The following is a 21,839-nucleotide window of genomic DNA, read 5'->3' as shown; positions in this document are numbered from 1 at the left end:
AAGAGAATAGAATCTCATCTTAAATTCATTCATATTTCATATTATTTCAACTAGTAGATCACATAAAATGGTAATTCTACCACAAACGACCATAACGTACTGATACATGTGCAATGTGACGGAAAAAAGAGTGCTTGGTCAGCTGTTTAAGGGTCACATGAAGTGCCAAAATGAGTTAAATTAGCGAATTTATGCTAGTGCGGATAATTATTGGATTTTTGCGGACATCCGTTGGATGTCCGCGGATATCCAACAGTTGGATGCGGATGTCGAAGTGGTATCCAACATCCGCAAGCTGCGGATGCGGATATGACTCTGACATCCAACGGAGCGGATTTGCCGCAGCCTACTCACCGGGTTCCGCAGGGTCAGCAGGTGTAGGTAGGCAGGCAGGATCACTATTCTCGTGCTTTAAGACAGTTAAGTACTTTCTCCCGCACTCCTTCATGTCCTTGCTTTCTATTATCTATTCTATTGTACTCTAGCTGGCTGAGCGTTAATCTCATACTATTTTAACAGCCAATATACACAACCTATAACTCGTCCTGCGTCGCGATATAGCCCATCATGTGAAACAACCGCATGGTCTTGGGCTCTTGCCGGGCACATAACACCACCCCTCGTACACTTAAATGGTTCGTGATGGACTGATAAACTCTATCCCCTTCTGCCCGATGTACCTTGACTTCCAGCTCCATAAGGTGCAGGGACTGGACAGCCACATCATCCAAGACAGCCTTGTAACCTTTAATGCGCAACTCCTTCCACTTGGGATTTGGGTACGGACCATATCCAACAAGTTTCTCCCAGGCAATATTGTTCTGAAAATCCTCTGCTAAATGTCTCTGCTTCGCGCTCCATAGGTTGGTTCTACTGACAAGAGCTTGTCGCTTGCATGTAAAGGTAGTGTCATTGCCATACTGATCCCACCGGCAGGATTTCGCGTGGCGGCGCACATGAGATTTCTTTGTTGGCAACTGTACCTTCACCACCGAAATCTCTTGGCCACCGCGAATTTTGGTTCGAAACATAAGTCCGTTGGGCGTATACAGTGGGGGATAGGTATCATAGTATGTGATCGGGTCCAGTTTGTCTGGAGCACGGGTGACAGTGCCCAACTTTGCAAACACAGCTTGCGGATTTGTATCACATATCGACCATTGGAGGCTGACTTGATCTTTGCTTTTGGGCCAACAGCTGGAGGGAGCGACAAGATAGAATAGCATAACAAGGTGGAGAGGCTTCATGGTTAGCTGTTGAAAGGAACTGGTTGTTGAAGTTGGCTCAGCTTGCAGAGATGGATAGAGAAGAGGAAAGTCACCAGGCCATGGTTCCCATTTTCTGCGAGCTGAGCTAACTTTTGACGATGGATGTTTGGTAGCAAATCACTTTTGCGTATTCAAGTGATGTAACACTGTTGTAACCCCATTGCCATTGCTTGTACAACAATCAAGCAGAAGTGGTTGCATGGTCGGGGGGTATTCGGGTGCTGTGAACTTGGTATTTTGTCCTATAATTCTCTCAAAGATAGGCACACGTTAATCCCCACAAATACTGTTATCATCTCCGGGGCGAGTCAGTGACCACGAAAGATTGGACAAAAGGGTCTTAACCCGGTGAGAGGAACCTCCCGTGACTCTTCCAAGCTACTTATTGCCGCTACTCACACTATTGGTTATAGCCTTGTTGGATGTGCAGCACGTGCGTGACTTCACTAATGCCTAATAAAGAAGTGGTGTGATGATATGGTCAAGTACTGGGGTGTACGTACAGGTGACGACACCTGAAAATATTGGATAGTGATACGTGTCGGACCATGGTTCTTCCCCTGTCCCCCTGTCCAGAAACGAGCGAGGCGCTGGACATTGTTTAGTAAGGAGGAACCTCCTCCGGTTGACAGAGTCTAGTATTCAGGGGTGCGGATGCACAAGGAAGCTAGGCTAAATAACTAACGTGATCCACCACCAAGCGGGCACCCTACATACGTTATTTTGTTAAAACTGAAGCTTTTCAACAACCATCTTGAATATTGACTTAAAAAATAGCAAGCTAATTAGTAGACCTATGTGGACATCTAGTCCTAGTATGACCTAATTGATTGCAGTCACTGCAGCGAGGAGCTGCCCACTTTCGAGGAGGTTCACCATCCCCCTCCACCACTGGTTCAACAACGTCAGATGCTTCTTGAGCATGCTTTTGACCATCTGCTGCATTCAAAATACCTCCTGAAGCTATAAATGTCCTTTTAGCCTTTTGCTTGCGCTTCTGGTAGGCATTGCCTACACGGAGCTGCTTAACTTCACCAAAGTCGACGATCTTGATGAATGATGATGAATGAAACGAAAGCCTCCGCGCAGGCATACGGGGTCCTAGATCTTTCCCATCACTTTTGTAGACGTGCCCGGTTTCTGGTGACCCTAATGTTTCAACAAATTTTTATTCTGGTATGTTATCCATGGCGCTATTACAAAGGCCAAATTGTGAGTGTGAAGATCTATGGGAAAAGAGCACTATTCCATAACGTTCCTTTTCGCTAGAGCAAAAGGACAAAAAGAGGAATCATAGGTGTGACAGACCTCCATGTGCAATCTTCTGCTGATGGAGAAAGTCAAGTCCAAGAAGAGCTTGTTTTGTAATGGCCTTGGCGAGTGCTCCAGGCAGTCTCCTATCAGAGAAACGCATATTAATCATGCCAGGGACGCTTGGCCCTAAAATCTCGAAGACAAGGCAGCAATGTGTCCCCTTCGGCCCGTCCAACTTAAAGTTGTCAATCAAGCGCATGATATATTGGAAATAGGCAGATCTCGATGCCAACTCTAACACATTTAGCTCTCGCACCATGCTACGTATCACATCCGGTCTCGGACACGCAGATTTTTACGGCAACATACATTCCCCCTCTGAGCCAAGTTAGTACCATTTCACTAAATCAGAATGTTGTATAACCTTTGGCTCTTGCGGCCCACACTGTCGAGTAGCCCCCCCACCCTAGCTTATGTATTATCTTGTATCTTCCGTCGCACAATGAGCTCCCTAATCGAATTGGATGATAGCCACCTCTTTTATAGCGATCCAGAGGTTCTGCGTCAATAGGACAGGTATACATGAATTTATCCTGCCGAGGTAATGTTGAAAATAACGAGACAAAGTTAACAGCCAAGTATGGTGAAGGACTATACAGTACCTCTTCACAAAATCAATTGAGCTGTGTCACTACCCAGTGCAGTGGAAGCTGGCACGGATTGTGGTCCTAAGGAAACCTGAAGCAGTCATGGCTCGGAGACTGACAGTCTGGGCTAGGCTGCGGCATGACCGCGGTTAGCCGCGGTTAACCATCACCATAACCGCGCGGTGAGGTGATGGTTATGAGATTTTGATAACCTCGCTCTGCGGTGAGGTTATGGTTATAGCTAGGTTATAACCGCGGCCACCGCGGTTAACCTCACTAGTGTAAATAACATAAACTTGCCAAGATTATAAGAATGCATAGGTTAATCCATGTCTCCGTTGTTCCCAGAAATAACAATGGCCCAGGTAGAGAAAGCAGTTCTGCGCGCAGGGAATACAACCCCAGGATAGGACAAACTACCCACTAGCGTACTTAAAGCAGCATGGCCCTTAATCAGGGAGAAGGTTCTATTACTATACCAAGACTGCCTGTCAACCGGCTATCACCCTTACTGTTTCCGCCATGCCATCTTAGCCATCATCCAAAAGCCAAACAAGACAGACTGGACCAGCCGTAGGTCATAGAGGCTAATTGCCCTCCTCTCAGCACTAGGGAAAGCCTTGAACGCCTGATAGCGTGGAATATTGCAAGGATCGCTACAGTATGACAGCAATAACAGTGCTTGGCCAACATGTTCTATTACAAATACCATCTCCCTACTCAAAACAATGGTTCACCCCAGAGCTTTAAAACCCAGCAGGTTACTGTAAACCAAACACAAAGGAGATGGCAGAGCAGCTGTGCTACCCTAGGTTGTAGCCACTCTAATATCATCAATCTCTTTAATAACATGTGCCTGAAACGGCGAATGGACAAGAACCATTGACAAGGTCAAGACCGCCCATTGGAAGGAGTTCCTTAGACAAGGTCCAGGAAGGCCACCTCTGGAAAGCAGCAACATACATGCGCCCCCGAGGCCCCTACACGAATATCCCTACGTTGACAATGGGGGCAAGAGAAGCCACTGAAAATAACAAGAAAGCCGAGGCCTTCCTAGCAGCCTTCTCTCCCAAGATGGCTGAAGCTGAAGAAGAAGAGATCATGATACCCCTACAAGAGATTACTCGGGAGCCAATCACGGGAGCTAGAGATATACAGATCACTTAAGGCCGCCAAAGGAACAACAGCCCCAGGAGAAGATGGGATCCCGACCTTGGTATGGAAACACCTGGGGACATACCTCCGAACAACTATTACCCACACTGGTAGCGCCGCGAGACGTTCTCGCCACCGATCCTGACTCCATAAAGCGGAGGGGATTAATGGGTTCATCCGATGGGTTTTACGTGCAAAACAATTCATCTCTCGCTGCGACTGAGGATGGGGTCTGACAACGTAGGTTTGGGCGAGCTGGTGCCGTGGGTAGACAATCACTGAGCTAGAAATATACTGATCACTCAGGGCTGCTAAGGAAGGGAGAGATGGAATCCCTACCCTAGTATGAAAACAGCTCTGGAGCCACCTCTACTCTGCCATTACCTACTTTTTACAACATCAGTAGAGCTAGGCTACTATCCAGAAAAAATGGATCAGGCACAGATTGTGATGATAATGAAACTGTTTTAGGTACCTCGTACGAGGTACCCTCTTCTTGGGACTCGGCCAATCAGGGGCCTCGTACAACCGGATACTCGCTTAGGACGGTCAGTATTTCTACCCACACACACCAGATATATCTTTCTCTTCCTTAACAAACCCTTCTTGTATATACGGCAGGGTATAGCTTTAGAACAAGCATATTGTCCCCTAACAGAAACCAGACAAACCAGACTACGCAGTACCTGGAGCATACTAACCTATCTCACTGCTAAATACACGTGGTCGCAGATAACTCCGTAAATCCCCTGAGCTAACTCTAAGTCGACCATATTTCTTTGGACTAGCTCCTCCCAAAGAGGGATAGCCAACTTAGAGTTAACTGCCTCCTGACTTTTTCTTTCCTCCCCCTTACATTCTGTTACCATAACACATTCCTATATCCAAACTCCAGGCACCGATCTGCGCGATCAATGCAAATTGTTATCTTAGAGTTACCTTTACAGCAACAACTCGTCAAGCACTCAACTCTACAAAGTATATAATCTGTTATATACTTTGGCCCTGCTTTCCTTAGTACGCTCACCCACTTGGACCGTGACTAGTCTTCATACTAGTTGGACGTGGCTGTCAGGATAGGTAAGAGTCAATCGGCGTTGCAGAGCTTACCAAATGTTACCAGGGTGAGGAAGGCTCAAGAGGTTGACCTTCCGTAACACCATGGTCATTCAGGTACACTCCCATATTCCTTTCATGTCATCTCCGATTTGAATAACTTCATTTAGGGGCCACGTGAATATCTGCGCCTCTTCGACCAAAAACGCGTGGTCGGTCGCCGGTAACAATGAGAACACCAACGTTGGTACCTCCCTGGCAGACTATTTCAGTCTGGATATCGACGACGTTACTAAACGCCTCCTCGGCTCGGCGCAGTGGACCTAGTCTGCGGAAGCTGGCGCCGAGTCGGTTAGCACTGACCAGCCGTTCACCAGGCTTGGGGATCTTTGGGAGAGGACGTGCGCACAGACGGGTTGGGCACCTACCATCACGAGCTCAAGAAACGCGGCCTGGAGTCGGAGTGCCGCTGCGGTCAGATCCACTGATGTCCCGTCACCACTCAATCAAGGCGAAGTATTTAATCCAATGGTTATACCAGTACGTGCGCCCCTACTGTTAGAGGGTTATCATGACACGATGCTTCGGCATACCTTTGGACAAGTTCAGTTGGTCCTGAGGCCCTCCGAGTCTGGAACTGTGTATGCGCAGACACCGAAAGTAAAAGCGGAAGTCAAATTTAAGGAGAATCAATTGAGGAGTCATGTACATGTTAGTACATAAGCGTACTTATTTTTGAAACAAGGCGGTACGTGATAGAACTAATACATTTCGTGTGGTAATATATGAGAATGCATCTTCGGCTTTCATAGCATAGAATGGTTTACTCGTCGCTATCGTCATCCTCGGAAGAAAGCCCAGCTTCCTCTCAAAGTTCCTCTTCATATTCCTCTGGATATCTCCTTCGATATTCCTCTGGATATTCCTCCTTTAGAATTTCCTTCAGTACCTTGTCTCTCTCTCTCTTTTGCTCTCGGGCCTTCTCTTCCTGTTCCTTTTGGGCCTTGCGCCTCTTTTCCTGTTCCTCTCGGGCTGCTCTAATAAGAGCTATGTAATAGTCCTTTTCCTCCCCAGTAACTTCATATCCGCCCCAGGTTTTGGCGTATTCAACCAACGCATCCCTGCTAAGGTATGAATCGCTCCATTTGAGCCTCAGTACCACAAACCTAGCATCGGAGTCGCGCGACTTCACATCAATTCCAGTCGGCACAAAACCATTGTCCTTGAAGGTGCCCAGGCCGGGACCCGGGGCGGGATTGTACCTGAGGTAACCCGAGTAATATCCATTTGTGTGCAGAAAAACAATATCATCGTCTTGGTTGCAAGCTAGACTCCAGCCTGTGAGCTTCTCGCCACTCCTCTCGCCACTCCCGTAGTTGGGCTCGAATGCTTTCACTAAGGGAAGTCAGCTTTGTCCTATATTCTATGGTTATTTGCCGCCTTACAAAGGTAATATATCCCGTAGCCAAGGGGTCCAAGTCCCTTTCCAAGCTCGTCCCAGGCTTCGTCCCCCGACATTTGAGTAATGTATAAGCTTGTGTAGATGAAGAAATAAGTTTAAAGATGGGCGAAGCGCTGTGTATGGGCTTTGACGATAGTCGGAGAGGGATATTTGTCAATCTGAATTGGGGAGCGAGGCCATACTTATATTCCGTTTAAGTTGGTTCTAGGCATGGTGCATAGCTACGTCGTATTGTCGGTGTGATGAAAGTGCTTTTAGCTGAACTATCGATTCTTTTCAGGTGGCGTTGATAAACGCCACTCCCATTTCGGATCGGCGGTGGGGTGAGGGGGGAGAGTGACTATCGTCTACGTAGTTGAAGCAGATCCTCAATGTGAGTTCCTTTCCTAGAGAGAATAGTCGTGACCACATGAGAAGCTGCTTCTCGATGGCGGTCTAAATGATGTCTGTATCGTCAAATCGGTTAGTCAGATTGCGCTGGGTACGATTATTCACTGAAACGACCATGGCAGTGTCGTCAGCTCTCGCCTGACGGCGGCGGGCAATCGTTCGTCGTAGAACCTTTTCTAGCTCTTCTCTAAAAGCAGCTGCCAGAAGGCACTTGGGGCCCCTCCTGTTCTTCCGATTGCCATGATCGATGGTGCATGATATTTGGGAATTGCAATTGGATGACAATCTTATCAACACTCCATCAATGCCCTGGACGGCGGATGGATGACGTATTGAGCTGAACTTGCTGCTACTGATCAGCATCTTCAGCTGAGAAACGTGGAGCATCCCAACATCCCAAGGTTGACACTCCTTGCTAGTCGATAATTGCTTGCATTCATATGTGGATCCATAAGAGGTAAAATCGGAAGTGCAGTACCGCAAGCCTCTGTTGGGCGACCCCGATTGATAAGAATGGGCCCCTAAACAAGGCTTCTTAAGATACCAACCACCGAACTGAATCCCATGCCTTAGATCATCAATTGTCTCCTTCACAATCAAAGTCCACGATCTGGCGCATTCCTGATTTCCGAATACCAGTGCCATCATTAAGCTACTATGATTTGATAGGCTACAGTGAAAATACAGTGCAGTTGTGGCAGTGTCGTTTTGACACGGATTTTTTGTCCATTTCCGCACATGTGGCCAAAAACGCAAGCCCCGAACCCCACCTGTTCAGTGGCTAGCTGAGATCAAGTATGTACTCAGAGTACGTATCCATGCCCTTCGGCCCACCCACATCGAAACTTGGTTGACTGGAGAAGGCCATCTTGGGATTAGGGTGTTGCGGGCTATCGAGGTGGTTACTAGCGCCGTGACAACCAGTATATTAGTCAGAACTTAGCTCTCCAAGGAGGGTTAGCCCTTTTTGGCTGAGTGGGAAGTTCGATACGTCGATTTGGTCATGTGATTGTTATCTGTAACGAGCGATTGTATTGAAGGTCCTGATCTTCTAACTACGATCTGTATAGACAAACTTATACCTTTTTCGAAGGCTTCAAAAGAAGGTTCTCGATATCTGTAGATAGCTCAGTTAATACGAGCAGTTGTGGTCTGTCACATAACGGATATGATGTATCAAATGATCGGACGAACGAGATGCTGGACATTGATTAGTAAGGAGGGGCGTTCGCCGGTTGACAAAAAATTATAGCAAGCTTGATTTAACACGTGCTGCATCCTCTAGCTTCATTCCGCTCATCCATGTTGACGCGATCCCTGGAGGATCTGGTGATATGGGCAGGCCTGTGGCACCAACTGTCCTATGGCATGAGATGCTCTGTGGCAAGCCACGGTTTTCCATGGACTGCGCATTGAAGTGAGAACAGATGAATAAGATTGATTCTTGTCGACTTTCCTTAAGGAGTTATATTTTGCAGAGGCGGGATGCCTCACATAGTATATCCATTCCCAATCCCTGCCGCAAGGTTCAGCCACCATGATGCTCAGCACAGCCATCGTGATATTCAACAGGATGCGAACGACTGGGAAATGGGATTTATTATGATGATTTGGTCGAGCTGCAGAGGCAGATTCCAGGAGAATTTTGGCTGTGGTCCGTCTCAGTGCGAGATAGGACCACGTCGGCCGGAAGGACTACGAGGGTAGTAGGAGCTTTGGATTTGTCACCGTCGCCGGCTGAGGAGCTGATGGGAGACCACCTCCAAAACCCCGCGTAGATACTCACATTTACCTTCCTTGTCCATTCGCGTAACCACATGGTCCCATACCTAGCAGCGTGGGGTGCAACACGCTGCCATCGCCACAAGCTGCAGTTTGGTAGGGTTCAATTCAACAGGAATATGTTCAATGCAAGTGGAAAAAAGAATATAATAACGCGAGAAACTGAGGCTTGCCCTTAAGTCCATCGCACGCAACCACATATCCTGGCTAGCGTGGTACGAAGGCAGTGTTGTTTACGTAAACGGTAGGTGGCGTTTCGCAAGTGTGGGTAGAGGAAGCCGGATGAGGAAATGGAGTGGGTGCAATGTGGCACCCTCAGCTGAATAGTTCTTGCTTTTTCCCAAGATGAGATGAAGATGAACAGTAATCTAATAGGTGTGGTTGAGGGCACTTGCTCGGAAATACACAGTCATCATATTGGAGATCTTAGTGTCAGGAAGGACTCCACATGTGTATCTTACTTTACCACAATCGTCGACTTGCTGCAGAATATCCTAGGCTTGCCCCACTTGGTCAGTCTGATGGCGAGCTGAATCTGGATCCACGATCTTCATTATCTCTTGCGAACTCATTTCAACATCTCGCTTGGACAAAGACGAATACAAACCAGTTACCTTCACTGGCGGGAGGGAGAATGCGGTAATCCGAGGTTGCATAAGCAAGCTAAATTCCTGTCCTCTCAAAATACAGCTTTTGTTCGCCTTCCAGTGCGCTTTTTCTTTACGGTTCGATCTACAAGAACCCGATGCGCCATGATCTTGGTACCCCACCGTCAAGATCTTTACCTAATTTTTGGTGACACTTGGATCATGTTGGTCCTCTCCATGCTTTCGGCCGTATTTTCAGGTCTACAGAGTACATTGATACCCTCGCTGGCTCCCCAAGATTTAAGCCACCGGAGCGCGCCCGGTCGTGCGTTGCGGGTGGTCAGTCACTGAAAGAAAACCGAATTTCTCTTTGTACTTATACATAATCATAGTCGCTAAATCCCTGCCATACCCTCCACCATGTCTGGCCAAAGCAAATAGTACGCCGACATTATAAGCCGAAAAACCTCCTTCGGGACCTTCCTCTTTATTCCCCAATGGTTCTCCACCCTGCGACTAGGCTCGGTCGGCTACCTCGACCGCACAGGCGAATGGAACGAAATCACAAACCTACTCGAGAAAGGGCAGGCCGAAAAGGATGGATTCAGGTCATTTAACCAGGAACTGGCACTGCGCGATGTCCGCGAGACCCATTGGCAGGCAGGGTCCGCTTAGGGTTCAATTCTTCAGGTCAGGAGGACTTTGGTTACTACTGAAAACCCAATTACCCGTAGGCTGCCGGAGAAGGCAATCTCAGTTCAAAACTAACGTATGAGTTCATTGCGATTACCACTAGGTCTTGTATCAAGCTTCTTTCCGTGGGTTCCTATCTTGACCATGGAGACTTTGGAATTTGGTCTTAGGAAATCTTGGAGGGTCATCATGGCCTTATCTCATTGAAGAAACGCTTCACTTGTGACAGACTGTTGGTGAATGGCATCCCATAATACACCACTAACACAGATGATTAAACTCTGAGCTAGAGCACTACTTACCGCCACTCAGGTTCTCATTGACAAGACTTGCAATCGCTTCGAGCCGGCTAGCCACCACTTTCCAGTTACTATCCGTTCTTGTAAATCTGCAGAGGGAAATATGATCCGCATCGAGTCCGCGAATCCTCTCATTCGCCTGGCCCATCCCTGCAGAACTTTCAGCGACAATCTGAACAGGGGATCGAGTCAGCGAAACATCCATCAAGTCATCCATCCGCGCAGACTACATACAATAACCCCCTTGGTGGGCTTCTGCTCGAAGAACGTGGTAATGATATACCTCGGCGCAACCTCACTGAACGGGGTCGTGAGCTCCGCTAACAGCGCAGACCACTGTGCGAGCTCATCTACGATCTCGGATCTGCCCAATAGGACGGTTTCGCGTAGTTTACCAAGGTATGCGGAGACGTCAGAGCCCTGGTGCGGGGTGCCAAAGAACAAGATGGCTCGGGTCGAGTCCGCGATGTTTCCGTATATGCTGCGGCGTCCGTGCGCATGGCGCAGGGCCTGATACTGTAAGTAGTGGAACTGGGACTGGGGAAGCGACTGACGCTCTTGATAACCAGACCCCCGATCGAATGGCCGATGAAGATGAGTGGTCGATGTTTGTCTTGTTAACGGGTATATAACGTATAAGCTTCTGCGCGCCTTGCCTCTGTGGAGCAACGAAAATATTACTTGATGTCCGTATCAACTAGACATCACGCTTGACATCACGTTTGTCAGGAACACATACCGCAGTAGAAAAACGTTTGTCTGCTAGATCACATATTAGGGCTTCTCCAAAGGTGAATGTCCTCCCACGTATCGACGAAGCATGAGGCCGAACGAAGCTCCTAGAGTCGTAGTTGAACGTAAATATGCGGGACGTCTGAAATGCCGGCAGCTCAAGGAGCAGGTCGCGGAGCCAGAGAGTATCGTCTACTGTCCAGGTTGAGTGCGAATGTCCCAGGCCGTGAAACGCCACAACACTGGGACTTGTTAACCAAACAACAGGAGATATACAGTCTTTCACGTACTCGAACCCGTAGGCCAGCCCTGAAGACGAGCTTGCGTATAGTTGATGGAGACCCAGGGGTTCAGACAATGCTTTGCAGCACCCGTCTACCAGCGGTCGAACCTCATTCGCACCAGTGCTGTGCTTCGCATTTGTCCATACATCGCCCCCCTGCTCGGAGATATTTCTATCCGGCGTGTACACAATGATGTCTTCGAAGCCTCCCGAGCTGCGCCTGGTTGCAGTGGTAGGCGTACTCGGGCTGGAGCCCTTGCAGCTAGTAAACGCAGGCACATAAGCCAGCAGTTCCTTCCCGCAAGCAGCAGCCATCCCAGCAGCATACGGCTGCCATTATTTATTCTTGTGCGAGTCCGCGTAATCGCAAATACCTCGGATGGCAACGCACGGCAGGACGTTCAAGAGACCGGCTGCCTCCATCTCAAAACACAAGATGCCTCCGAACTACCGGTTCAGAGTATCGCGTGTCTCGCCGTCTCGAATGACACTTTTCCCTGATGCAATCAGCCCATAGTGAATGACAGCATCGATCCCCTCGCGCACAGGACGTCTAATCTCCTTGGCCCTGCAGCAGCCTCCACAATCCTCCCCCCCCCCCACAGAATGGTGATAGTCTATGCTCGGATATCCTACACCTCCAGAGAAGCCTGTCCCTCACACACTTAAATCAGAGAATCAAGCTCCTTATGGTTGGAGACATGTTACTTGTGTATGTCTCCATGCTTCGAGTACTTGCCACTTCTAGGGACTAACTGGACGCAACAGGATGGCTCTGTTGCTAACCTGGAAGCCATTTGGGCGGGTACGTTCTTTACCTTTTCTCTCCGTTCCATAGTACACAAGAGACTAATTCAGTATAGCGCGAAACCTCAAGTTCTACCCGCTGTCCTTGAAGCTTGCAATTACGAAGACCGACGGCAACCTGCGCTTCCTGAAGGATGTGAAATATGAGATTGAAACCTGTGATGGCACTATGAAGTCCTTGTTGGATTGCAGCCCCTAGGAACTGTTGAACCTGAAGCCTTCTACAGTTCTTAATATTCCCAAGCAGCTCTATAAACAATTTGGCATATCTCAGACAGCTCTAGCCAATTCTCTCGATCTGTACTCCGTCCAGACGAAAGGGTAAAGGTACCTTCTGGACGAATTCGAGGTCAAAAACGAACCGCAAATTTTTGTTACCGCTACAAGGCATTATTCATGGCCTAAGGGCGCAGGTAATGTCTTACCTTATGCAGATTTGGAGCGAATGCTGACAAGGCGCAGCCATAGCTGGTCTCGGACATGACAACATGGTTGATGTAGCCGTTGATGAAGACGCAAGGATGTGTAAAAACGATATCAAAGAAAAACTCGAGAAGGCTCGAGCTGAAAAAAGAGCAGTGTACTGCGTTGTCGCAATCATCGGGTCCACGGAGCATGGGGCTATAGATCCTCTGGGTAGTATTCTTGAGATGCGTCGAGAGTTCGAAAAGCAGGGAATGTCATTCGTGGTACATTGCGACGCTGCCTGGGGTGGCTATTTTGCTTCGATCTAACGGGAAAGAGACCATAAAATCAGCACATACGCCAGCAATGATCCAGCATACGTACCGAGTAGTTGCATTTCACAGTATACTAAGGATCAGTTGGATCGTCTTCAACATGCAGATAGCATCACGGTTGACCCTCATAAGTTTATTAGCCCTTATAATTGTCCCTTAGCGAGACTGACGGACCTCAGATCAGGCTATTGCCCCTACCCAGCCGGGGGCCTCTGCTACAGAGACGGGCAGATGCGTTACCTTGTGACATGGACTAGTCCGGTTGTCTATCGTGATAGTGATCAGGAGGATAGCATGGGTATCTACGGAGTAGAAGGCAGTAAGCCAGGTGCAGCAGCCGGTAAGGCAAACGCTGTCTTAATCCCACATCCAGGAATCAAATGAAAGAAACGACGGCTCCAATGTCTTACAGAAACTGACTCATGCAAGTCGGAGTATGTGTATCTCATGAAGTCCTGAGCCTTGACAAAAAATGCTATGGACAATTACTGTCTGAAGCAATATTCACATCAAAGAGGGTAAGAAAAGGGACTTCTAACAATGGAGAATGCTTCTAACTTTCTAAGCTGTACTGTCAATGGGCAGCCATGAAAACAAGAACAATCCGCATACCATTAAAGGACAAGATTGTGGAAGCGAGGCTTCGCGTTACGCCCTTTAATATGCTTCCAACGGAGAGAGATGGATCAAGCAGCGATGATATAAAAAAGCAGAAGTTTATCCGCAAAATCATACTGAAACGCACCAATGAAGAAGTTATGAATAACAAAGAAGCTCGGGAGCTTCTCCAGAGGCTAGGGGCAGACCTCATGATCCATACGTTCGCATGCAATTTTGAAGTGGATGGAGTGCCAAATGAGGATATTGTAAGTTATGTTGTATACCCAGTCCCCGCGGACTAACCTTGATATATTCAGGACGAAGCAAACTATCTCAATAGTCGGATCTACGAACAATTGTCATTGTCGTCTAATACGAATGATACCTCAAGGATCCCTTTATACCTCACCTCCACCAAGATGAGCCACACTAGCTATGGGCGCAGCCTAGACCAGTTTAATCGGAGGCTCGGACTGAAGGGGCGTAAAGACCTATATGTCCTTATCAATGACACAATGAGTCCGTGGCCGACGGCTTACAAGTTCGTCGAATTTCTGGCTGAGAAGTTCAGAGACCAGGCAGAGAAAGACATGGAAGTTGCTGTACGCCGTAACATCGAATTTCCAGACAAGCATGGATTTATCATCCAAGGATACCGGGAGATCGCATCTGCGGAGTTCATCTGCCGATGTTCAACATGCAGAATCACAGAAAACAACTTGTTATCTCCTGCAAGTTACCGCGGGATGTGCATGATAAGCTTATCCAGTTCAAGGAGAAAGAGGAGAACATGTATTTCACCTTTGGCAACCAGGAGGCGGATACACTGTCCGGCCTTATATTAAAAGGGTCATTTAAAGGAGAAGTTCAACGAAGTATCCCGGAAATAGAAGGATACCAACAAATTGCAACCGACATACAAATTAGCGATATCAGATTTCATCTGGAGCGATCCCTAAAGGCTAAAGACCTCAGTCCGGAATATCCAACGAAAATGCCATTCTTCATATACTCTGCGCAGGATGAGAGTGGAGAAACCTCAATTTATAACATGGATCATATTCTGACCCGGGGCCCTAATATGCAGCTGACTTCCGAAATGGTGGATATCTCAACAGAGAGAAAGGAGGACCTCAAAGCAATCACCGAAAGAGGCTATCAGCCGAGGTGACTGATCTTGGTGACCGATACTAGGAATTACATATGCAAAGCCCGGAAGGACGAGGAGACACCTTCTCCGTGTTCAAGTTCAATGCTTCTCTCAAATGGTTAGACGCCCCCCACAATAAATTTGTGGTCCACTCCTGTACCTGCTGTGCGGTTCTTTATGCTTCAGAACGCCTGCGCCCTGACGACCGCGACCTTCCAATCACACGTCGTTTACCTGCACTCAATCCAGATGACCTGGTTTAAGAATCTGGACGTGCCCGAGACATTCGGATTCCTCAAAAGCCAGGTTACTCCCTTTTCTATCAAGACTGCCGACAACGAGCATGTGTACGCGTGGCACGTTTTACCAATCGAGCTGTATCGCAAGAACGAGCTGGCGCTTACTGCAGAGCAGACTGGCTTTGTCCGATATATCACGTCCCGGCTTGTATTCCGGCTGTTGCGCGATGATCCCGAAGCTCGCCTGGTAATCCATATGCACGGGGCTGGCGGCACCGTCGCGTCGGGATACAGAGTGCCTAACTACCGTGCCATCTCCGCAGGACATCCCGGCAAGATTCACGTCCTAACATTCGACTATCGAGGCTTCGGGCGAAGCAAGGGGACCCCGTCAGAGGCAGGTCTTATCCAGGATGCGCTGGCGGTCACCAACCGGGCGACCAATGTCGCTGGCGTTCCTGCCTCGCGGATCGTGATATTCGGGCAATCGATGGGGACAGCAGCAGCAGTTGCTGTCTCCCACCATTTCGCATCCCAGTCGCCTCCCACTGTTTTTGCAGGCACTGTTCTTGTTGCACCGTTTGTCAACGTTCCGACCTTGGTCTCTACCTACAGTGTTGCAGGAACTATTCCCATAATATCGCCTCTTCGCCGATTTCCTGCTGTATTCGAATATCTTCTTCGCTTTATTCGGGATAAACCGCTGACAAACGAACGTATCATGGAAATGGTTCGGATGAACGAAGTCAACGAAGAGACATACCGGTTAACTATCATCCACGCCGAGGATGACTGGGATGTGCCCTCGCACCACAGTGAGCTCCTATTCTGGCACGCCGTCAACGGGTCGGTCCCTGTCGGCATAACCTACGAAGAGCTTGAACAGAAGAAGGCGGAAATGCAGGTTGACCTCGGCGCAGCGGGAACAACCATGGAGTGGCGAACTGAACACGGCGTGATCAGGGAGGAGATACTGAAGAGTGGCTTGCACGACATGATAATGGGCTATCCAATCATCACGATGGCGGTTATGCGGCACTTTGAGGCCGCGGATCCTTCTTTTACCGTTTGAACGTAGACTCAAGCGAACATATGTCAAGCTAGCCTAGTCCGTTCCCGTCATCTCCTTATAGCTGAATACCATAGTTTGCAACCTCATAAGTCTCGTATACGCCCTTGTCTACAGCTCGCAAGGCGGCAAAAACCTCCCCCATCATTAAGACACGGCTGGCAAAGTATAGCGCCGGCGACCTAATCTGAACAACAGTAATGAGACCGTTCCAGCGAAGCACGACTTTCTTGAAATGCATGAATGCTAGGAGGGATGCAATCAAAACAAAGGCTGAGCATCGCCACATCTACTTTTCTGCCAGAGTTGGAAAAGCAGTATTCCAGCATGCCAGATGGAGCGCGCCAAATGACGCTCTAAAAAGAGAGCAGAGTGCGCGAATGATCTTTGAGCGGTACAGATACGGATCCCAATGTGCAACTACGATGTCCTTCCGAGCTCTGATCTCGCTCTTGCTATGCCCCATCTCGGTTTCGCAGGACGTTGGTAACTTGAGAGTCCCTTGCCGTTTGCTTGCTGCCTCCCTCTACTCGTTGGCTTTCGTGATGGCTTCTCGCGTCTTCCTTTCCGTCTCCCTTTCCTCCTCTTCCTTTTTCGAAAACCCGTGGAGTGAGATCCCATATGTTCCAATATGACTTTGAGCGTTACCATCATCAAATTTGTTGCTCAAGGCCATAAACGTGAACAATTTCATTGCTCAGAGTCCATTTCAGGAAGCCTTACGACAGTGGGAGCAAATACATCTTTTGGTTTTTCCCACCAGAAGAATTACGTGACTGCAAACAAGGGGAAGTAGCTGAGCGTCATGCTTTCCAGCTGGGCCAGCGGAAGCAAGTTAGCCGCACGCATGATACACGTCGCGACAAACCACAAGGCCTAGAACAGGGTGATGAGCTTTGTTATGTTATTGCTCTTATTCTTATCACGGATCTGGCTCTCCGTGAGACCCCAGCTTGCATGGTCCGCATTCCAGTTAAAGAGACCCTGCTCCAGCAGCCAGGTAAACTGGTTCGGCCAGATAATCCTGTTGCAGCTAGTCCCTTTAGTTGCTCGATATCAGAGCGCAAGCATACTGATATAGTACGCGTGGGAGAGCTTGAATTCCCCACCCGTATAGCCTGAACAGATCTCGACCATCCTCCGGCACTGGGCCCATTCCTGGAGTCCTTCGACCGCGATAAACTCTGGATCCAGGAGTGTATTTGCAAGAAGGGCCAGCTTGTGGCACGTCGCGTACGTTTCGCTCTCATAGACCCGGGGGTGTATAACGACCCATGTATAGAGAAAGATCGTCGTGAGGCAAGTCGTGAGAAGGCCTAGAGTACCTCGTCCGTTTGGCTCTGACGTCCACCCGACCAGTTCTAGCGTTGTGGACGAGAGACTCATGATTGTTAATACAATGTCAAAGAGATCATATCAAGTAAGTAGATAGGACTCCACTAAATCTGATGGACAATTCTTGCTTTATCTCTGATGAATTGACATAAACGGCCAGCAGTCGTGGTCCTGACGACGCGCAGGGGCATATGTGTGTTTGATATATTATCTATCTTATGCACGGTCCAGCTGACACCACTTGTCTCGAATGAAATACGCCTATTTAGCACTTTTATCCCTGTATCAGTTTCGATAAACATGTTTTTGTTTCGACCGACGATCGGTAGCCGCTGAAAAAGTAGCAGACGGCGGGCGCTTAAGATGGTGATTTTACTGGCTACCATGATGTGACCAGGCTAGCAATCCCTGCGTGGGTAATCTACTTACGACGAGGTTTTTTGGTGTTATGCTTTATCTACGATTATTAAGTAGCCATGTCTTTAATTCCGAGCTGCCTTATCTGAGCATACTGCACACCGCGGGCATCCATGTCAGTAAGACGCGCAGTGGCAAAGCTAGATGTCTAACCATCGTAACATTGTATGGCGATCATAGGATGGCGTTCATTTTCTGGGGGAGGGAAGGTTTTGCTCTTAGCATTCATGGTCAAAAATAACTACGTGGGGAGCGCCGGCCCATTCCTTCAGGTTCCCTTTCACTACGAGCTTCTCGTCCGTCGACACCCACCACATATAATCCCGGTCACTATGTTGCGCGATGGCATCACTATATAAAGTTGTTGGCTGCTGTATTTTTATCTGGCATTCATTTAGCACAACACGTACAAGAGCCGGAAATCAACAGCTTGGCCGCCTCATGAGTTACCGGGTGGCGGTTTCGCTGCAGCTATCTAACTTGGAACCACGTCAGGGCTTGGTTGATACTCTTCATCAATTGAAGCTCCCGAGGCCGTCACGCTTTAGGAGCCCGTTTAATAGCAGTAAATCATATGATCATGACTCTCGTTTATTCTCTCAGCAATATCCCAGAGCTGATACACCTCACTCGACTAACAACAAATCAGTGTCTTTCAGGTGGCCAAAACGCGCGTTCAGATTCATGCCTGTTTCCGTTGTGACTAAAACAGGGCACCAGAGAGTCCAGGGGCAAAGGCATAGCCTAGAAGATAGCGGCCATCGACATCACACCAGCTCCATAACACGATCCCCTTGAGCCGGCTGACCGGGCAGCTGCCTGGTAAGAGTCTTTTCGGCCTTTGTCCATTCAGTCGTCTCTTTGGTGCGTTTGCTTGTCGTTGCAAACGCCTGCGTAGCAATACTCGCCGCCTCAGCAGTTGAAGTCGTTCCAGGCATAGTCGGGGTATCAGTGACTGACCCAGCAGTAACAGTAACAGGCATATCCTTGGCATAGGCCTTGTAGGCTTGCGACGCAGAAAGACCATCGCCCAGACCGGACACACTGCCCGTTCAGGGAAGAGTTGTTCCATCGACGGTGCATACGCAGCTGAATGCAGTGTAGGTGCCGATTGTAATCTTTCATCTAGATTCAAATACAGGTGACAAAGGCCTATCATGCGTCCCCTTCAGCTATCATAAAAGTCATGGCCGTTACGGCTTCTATCATGGTGAGGCCGGGACATACGCCGCATTCCTCGTTGTCGAACGGAGCTGGGCAAGCAATGCTGCAGATGGTGGCGGTTGCGTCCTGGCATGGCCCTGTTAGTTCTTGGTTGACCATGTTCATTCCTAACGATCTTTCCCATCGGATCACGAGAAGAGTCAGAGCCCTACCCAAAAAATATCCGTCGAGTACATGGTAGGCCCTAGCTTGCAATTAGACAGTCAGCGAATGACCATTACCCGACTGACTACTTCGCGATTCGCCTACATTACTGGATGCATATTTTGGGGCCTTGGGCCTGTCATAGCTTGTGAGCAGCACTCATGATTGGGTGCTTGTGCTCCGCATTTCTGCCTTCTGGTAATGGTCACCTGGGCACAGATTAATGCTCGTGGCCTCGGCTAGACTTCACTTTTGATCAACTCGCACTTCATAAAGGTGGGGATTTTTTTTCTTTTTTAAAAAAAGGATTTCTTTCATACTGTCTTAAGGACTCTTGCACAGCACGATTTCACGATGTATATATTTCTTTGCGTAACTGCCCTTCTTAGTCTGTATCTTTTGAAGCTGATGTTCTATCGAATATCGGCTGATGGCCCTCTGCCACCAGGGCCCAAGCCACTACCAATTGTGCGGAATGTGCGCGATATGCCTGCGTCTGGCTCCGCAGAGTGGCTACACTGGCTGAAGCACAAAGAGCTATATGGTACTCGCACTTCCTCGTCAGAGTTCGCTTTCTCATCTAGGAACAGGACCTATATGCACGGTGTCTGTTCTGGGCCAACGCCTGGTAATCCTTAATGATGCTCGAATTGCATTCGACCTGCTAGAGAAGAAGTCTGCGATATACTCGGACCGGCCTGAACTGCCATTTGCCAGTCTGTGGGTTCACCTCCTCGCCCTCAGCTGAGCTAGCCAGGCGCCTGACCGCTTATAGCTGCGGCATGGGTGAGATGGTGATAATGCAAGGCTATGGTAAACGCCTACCGCAAGTACATCCATCGCGAGATGGGATCGCGACTTGATGTTGCACGATTCAACCCGATCCAGGACACCGAGGTCCATCGCTTCTTACTTCGCCTGCTGAATGCGCCCCAGAATCTACCAGACTATGCGGGAGGGTTATCATCAGAACGATCGGTCGAGTGGCTCATGCTAATGGATATCGGTAGACTTGCTGGGAGTTTGACTTCTAAAGTCCTGTGCGGATACCGCATGGATCATACCCGGAAAGACCTGCTTTTGCACTATATCGAGGAAGCCCTGAGGCGTTTCATTCCTGCTATGGTACCCGAGGCGTGGCTAGTAAACTCCTTGCCTTTCTGTAAGTATTCACGACCACATCCACTCTCGCACCATAGTAACAGAAGCTAGTGAAACACGTCCCCGCCCTGGTGGCCAGGTGGTGGATTCCAATGAACAGCGTAATCACTCAGGCACGATCTCCAGTCGCTTGCAGGTCTTCTGTTCGGCTTTGTCAAGCAGCAGATAGAAGCAGGCGTCGCTGGGAATGCGGGCCTTCCGAATCTGCTCCTGGACAAACACGTCCGCTCTGGGTCCCAGGAGGAAAATGACATCAAATCGTCGGCCGTCTCGCTCTATTTTGGCGTTCTGACTCGGTGAATCCCAACCCCCTTTCCATCCTTCTCGGTCGAAGACTGACCAACTCACCAGGGCATTTCAACTATCACTTCAGTCTTTCTGGCAATGGTTCTGTACCCGGATGTGCAGAAACGGGCACAGGAAGAATTGGATCTAGTCATTGGTCAAGGACGATTACCAGGATTTGCGGACCGTGACTGTCTGCCCTATATCAATGCCGTGGTCAAAGAAGCCCTCCGCTGGCATCCTGTGACCCCAACGGGTGTAGCCCACAGTGTGACAGAGGATGATGTCTATGATGGTTACTATATTCCAAAGGGCTCCGTCATCATGCCCAATATCTGGTCAGCATACCCGCTCCTTGAGAACAACCATTACTACCCTACAAACTGACACCCTAAACGCATCGCATAGGGCGTTTTACCATGACCTAGAAGATTACAAAGACCCGATGAGCTTCAAGTCAGAGCGCTTCCTCGGCGACAAACCCGAGCAGGATCCGCAGACCCTCGTGTTTGGCTTCGGAGGCCGTGTCTGCCCTGGCCGCGTTCTTGCGGACTCAAGCATATACCTCACTATTGCTATGTCCCTGGCGGCCTTAAGTATCAGCAAGCCAGTCCGAGATGGCGAGGAAGTAGACGTCCAGCCACACTTTATGCCGGGAGTTACTAGCCACCCGGCACTGTTTGAGCTGGACATCCGGCTGAGAGATGCCAGGTATGAGCAGATGATTCTTTCTGTGCAAGGCGAGCATCCTTGGGGGACGGAGGACGCAGACTTGGTTTGTGGATATGACTTTGACATCCAACGGAGCAGATTTGCCGCAGCCTACCCACGGGTTGGGGCGGGTTTTCAGGGCTAGCTGATCCGCCCATGCGGGTTTTGGGGTGGGTTACCTGGACAGTAAACTGCTCATGGGTTAAGCAAATAATTTCAACCCAACTCAAATAACCCAGAATCCAATGGATTATTCAAAGGTCCAACCCAACCCAATTCTTGGCGGGTTTCATGGGCTGGGTTTAACAAGTCTACACGTGACTCTCCTCCACACTTAGGCCTCGCCATA

The 21,839-nt window shown here is 48.9% G+C and overlaps 10 protein-coding genes across 10 annotated transcripts; 5 read left to right on the top strand and 5 right to left on the bottom strand.

Annotated features, from left to right (window-relative positions):
* Positions 1-468: 468 nt before the first annotated feature.
* Positions 469-1,849, bottom strand: BDW70DRAFT_145567 (uncharacterized protein). Its single transcript, XM_073738449.1, has one exon. It carries the CDS (start codon positions 1,245-1,247, stop codon positions 534-536), a length of 714 nt encoding a protein of 237 aa, XP_073590812.1. The 5' UTR covers positions 1,248-1,849; the 3' UTR covers positions 469-533.
* A 139-nt stretch (positions 1,850-1,988) lies between these two features.
* BDW70DRAFT_145564 (uncharacterized protein) lies at positions 1,989-2,898 on the bottom strand. The gene is made up of 2 exons (XM_073738448.1): positions 2,493-2,898; positions 1,989-2,444 (listed from the first exon to the last, which is right to left on the bottom strand). The coding sequence occupies exon 1, from the start codon at positions 2,839-2,841 to the stop codon at positions 2,560-2,562; it is 282 nt and encodes a 93-aa protein (XP_073590811.1). The 5' UTR covers positions 2,842-2,898; the 3' UTR covers positions 1,989-2,444; positions 2,493-2,559.
* A 2,303-nt stretch (positions 2,899-5,201) lies between these two features.
* Positions 5,202-6,126, top strand: BDW70DRAFT_145560 (uncharacterized protein). The gene is made up of 3 exons (XM_073738447.1): positions 5,202-5,341; positions 5,448-5,497; positions 5,551-6,126. The coding sequence occupies exon 3, from the start codon at positions 5,610-5,612 to the stop codon at positions 5,940-5,942; it is 333 nt and encodes a 110-aa protein (XP_073590810.1). The 5' UTR covers positions 5,202-5,341; positions 5,448-5,497; positions 5,551-5,609; the 3' UTR covers positions 5,943-6,126.
* An 81-nt stretch (positions 6,127-6,207) lies between these two features.
* BDW70DRAFT_145558 (uncharacterized protein) lies at positions 6,208-7,025 on the bottom strand. The gene is made up of 2 exons (XM_073738446.1): positions 6,826-7,025; positions 6,208-6,775 (listed from the first exon to the last, which is right to left on the bottom strand). The coding sequence occupies exons 1-2, from the start codon at positions 6,896-6,898 to the stop codon at positions 6,249-6,251; spliced, it is 600 nt and encodes a 199-aa protein (XP_073590809.1). The 5' UTR covers positions 6,899-7,025; the 3' UTR covers positions 6,208-6,248.
* A 3,563-nt stretch (positions 7,026-10,588) lies between these two features.
* On the bottom strand, positions 10,589-11,923 carry BDW70DRAFT_164915 (uncharacterized protein; the record flags this gene model as incomplete). Its single annotated transcript, XM_073741593.1, has 4 exons — positions 10,589-10,765; positions 10,828-11,103; positions 11,333-11,567; positions 11,616-11,923. 4 exons carry the CDS (start codon positions 11,921-11,923, stop codon positions 10,589-10,591), a joined length of 996 nt encoding a protein of 331 aa, XP_073590808.1.
* A 304-nt stretch (positions 11,924-12,227) lies between these two features.
* BDW70DRAFT_164914 (uncharacterized protein) lies at positions 12,228-12,614 on the top strand (the record flags this gene model as incomplete). The annotated part of the gene is made up of 3 exons (XM_073741592.1): positions 12,228-12,320; positions 12,377-12,413; positions 12,472-12,614. The coding sequence occupies 3 exons, from the start codon at positions 12,228-12,230 to the stop codon at positions 12,612-12,614; spliced, it is 273 nt and encodes a 90-aa protein (XP_073590807.1).
* A 2,076-nt stretch (positions 12,615-14,690) lies between these two features.
* BDW70DRAFT_145556 (uncharacterized protein) lies at positions 14,691-14,927 on the top strand (the record flags this gene model as incomplete). Its single annotated transcript, XM_073738445.1, has 1 exon — positions 14,691-14,927. The coding sequence occupies exon 1, from the start codon at positions 14,750-14,752 to the stop codon at positions 14,924-14,926; it is 177 nt and encodes a 58-aa protein (XP_073590806.1). The 5' UTR covers positions 14,691-14,749.
* Positions 14,928-15,082: 155 nt separating this feature from the next.
* Positions 15,083-16,216, top strand: BDW70DRAFT_166975 (alpha/beta hydrolase family protein; the record flags this gene model as incomplete). The annotated part of the gene is made up of 1 exon (XM_073742128.1): positions 15,083-16,216. The coding sequence occupies one exon, from the start codon at positions 15,083-15,085 to the stop codon at positions 16,214-16,216; it is 1,134 nt and encodes a 377-aa protein (XP_073590805.1).
* Positions 16,217-16,271: 55 nt separating this feature from the next.
* Positions 16,272-17,599, bottom strand: BDW70DRAFT_166974 (uncharacterized protein; the record flags this gene model as incomplete). Its single annotated transcript, XM_073742127.1, has 6 exons — positions 16,272-16,395; positions 16,507-16,679; positions 16,744-16,848; positions 16,937-16,956; positions 17,140-17,253; positions 17,287-17,599. The coding sequence occupies 6 exons, from the start codon at positions 17,597-17,599 to the stop codon at positions 16,272-16,274; spliced, it is 849 nt and encodes a 282-aa protein (XP_073590804.1).
* A 2,088-nt stretch (positions 17,600-19,687) lies between these two features.
* On the top strand, positions 19,688-21,639 carry BDW70DRAFT_154528 (cytochrome P450; the record flags this gene model as incomplete). The annotated part of the gene is made up of 9 exons (XM_073739873.1): positions 19,688-19,877; positions 19,924-20,053; positions 20,109-20,127; positions 20,165-20,292; positions 20,344-20,495; positions 20,631-20,779; positions 20,846-21,117; positions 21,188-21,554; positions 21,601-21,639. 9 exons carry the CDS (start codon positions 19,688-19,690, stop codon positions 21,637-21,639), a joined length of 1,446 nt encoding a protein of 481 aa, XP_073590803.1.
* Positions 21,640-21,839: the final 200 nt, after the last annotated feature.

Source organism: Aspergillus foveolatus, assembly GCF_047715535.1.
Source record: "Aspergillus foveolatus strain CBS 279.81 unplaced genomic scaffold BDW70scaffold_160, whole genome shotgun sequence".
NCBI classification, from domain to species: Eukaryota; Fungi; Ascomycota; class Eurotiomycetes; order Eurotiales; family Aspergillaceae; genus Aspergillus; species Aspergillus foveolatus.
This window is presented reverse-complemented; position numbering and strand designations above follow the sequence as displayed.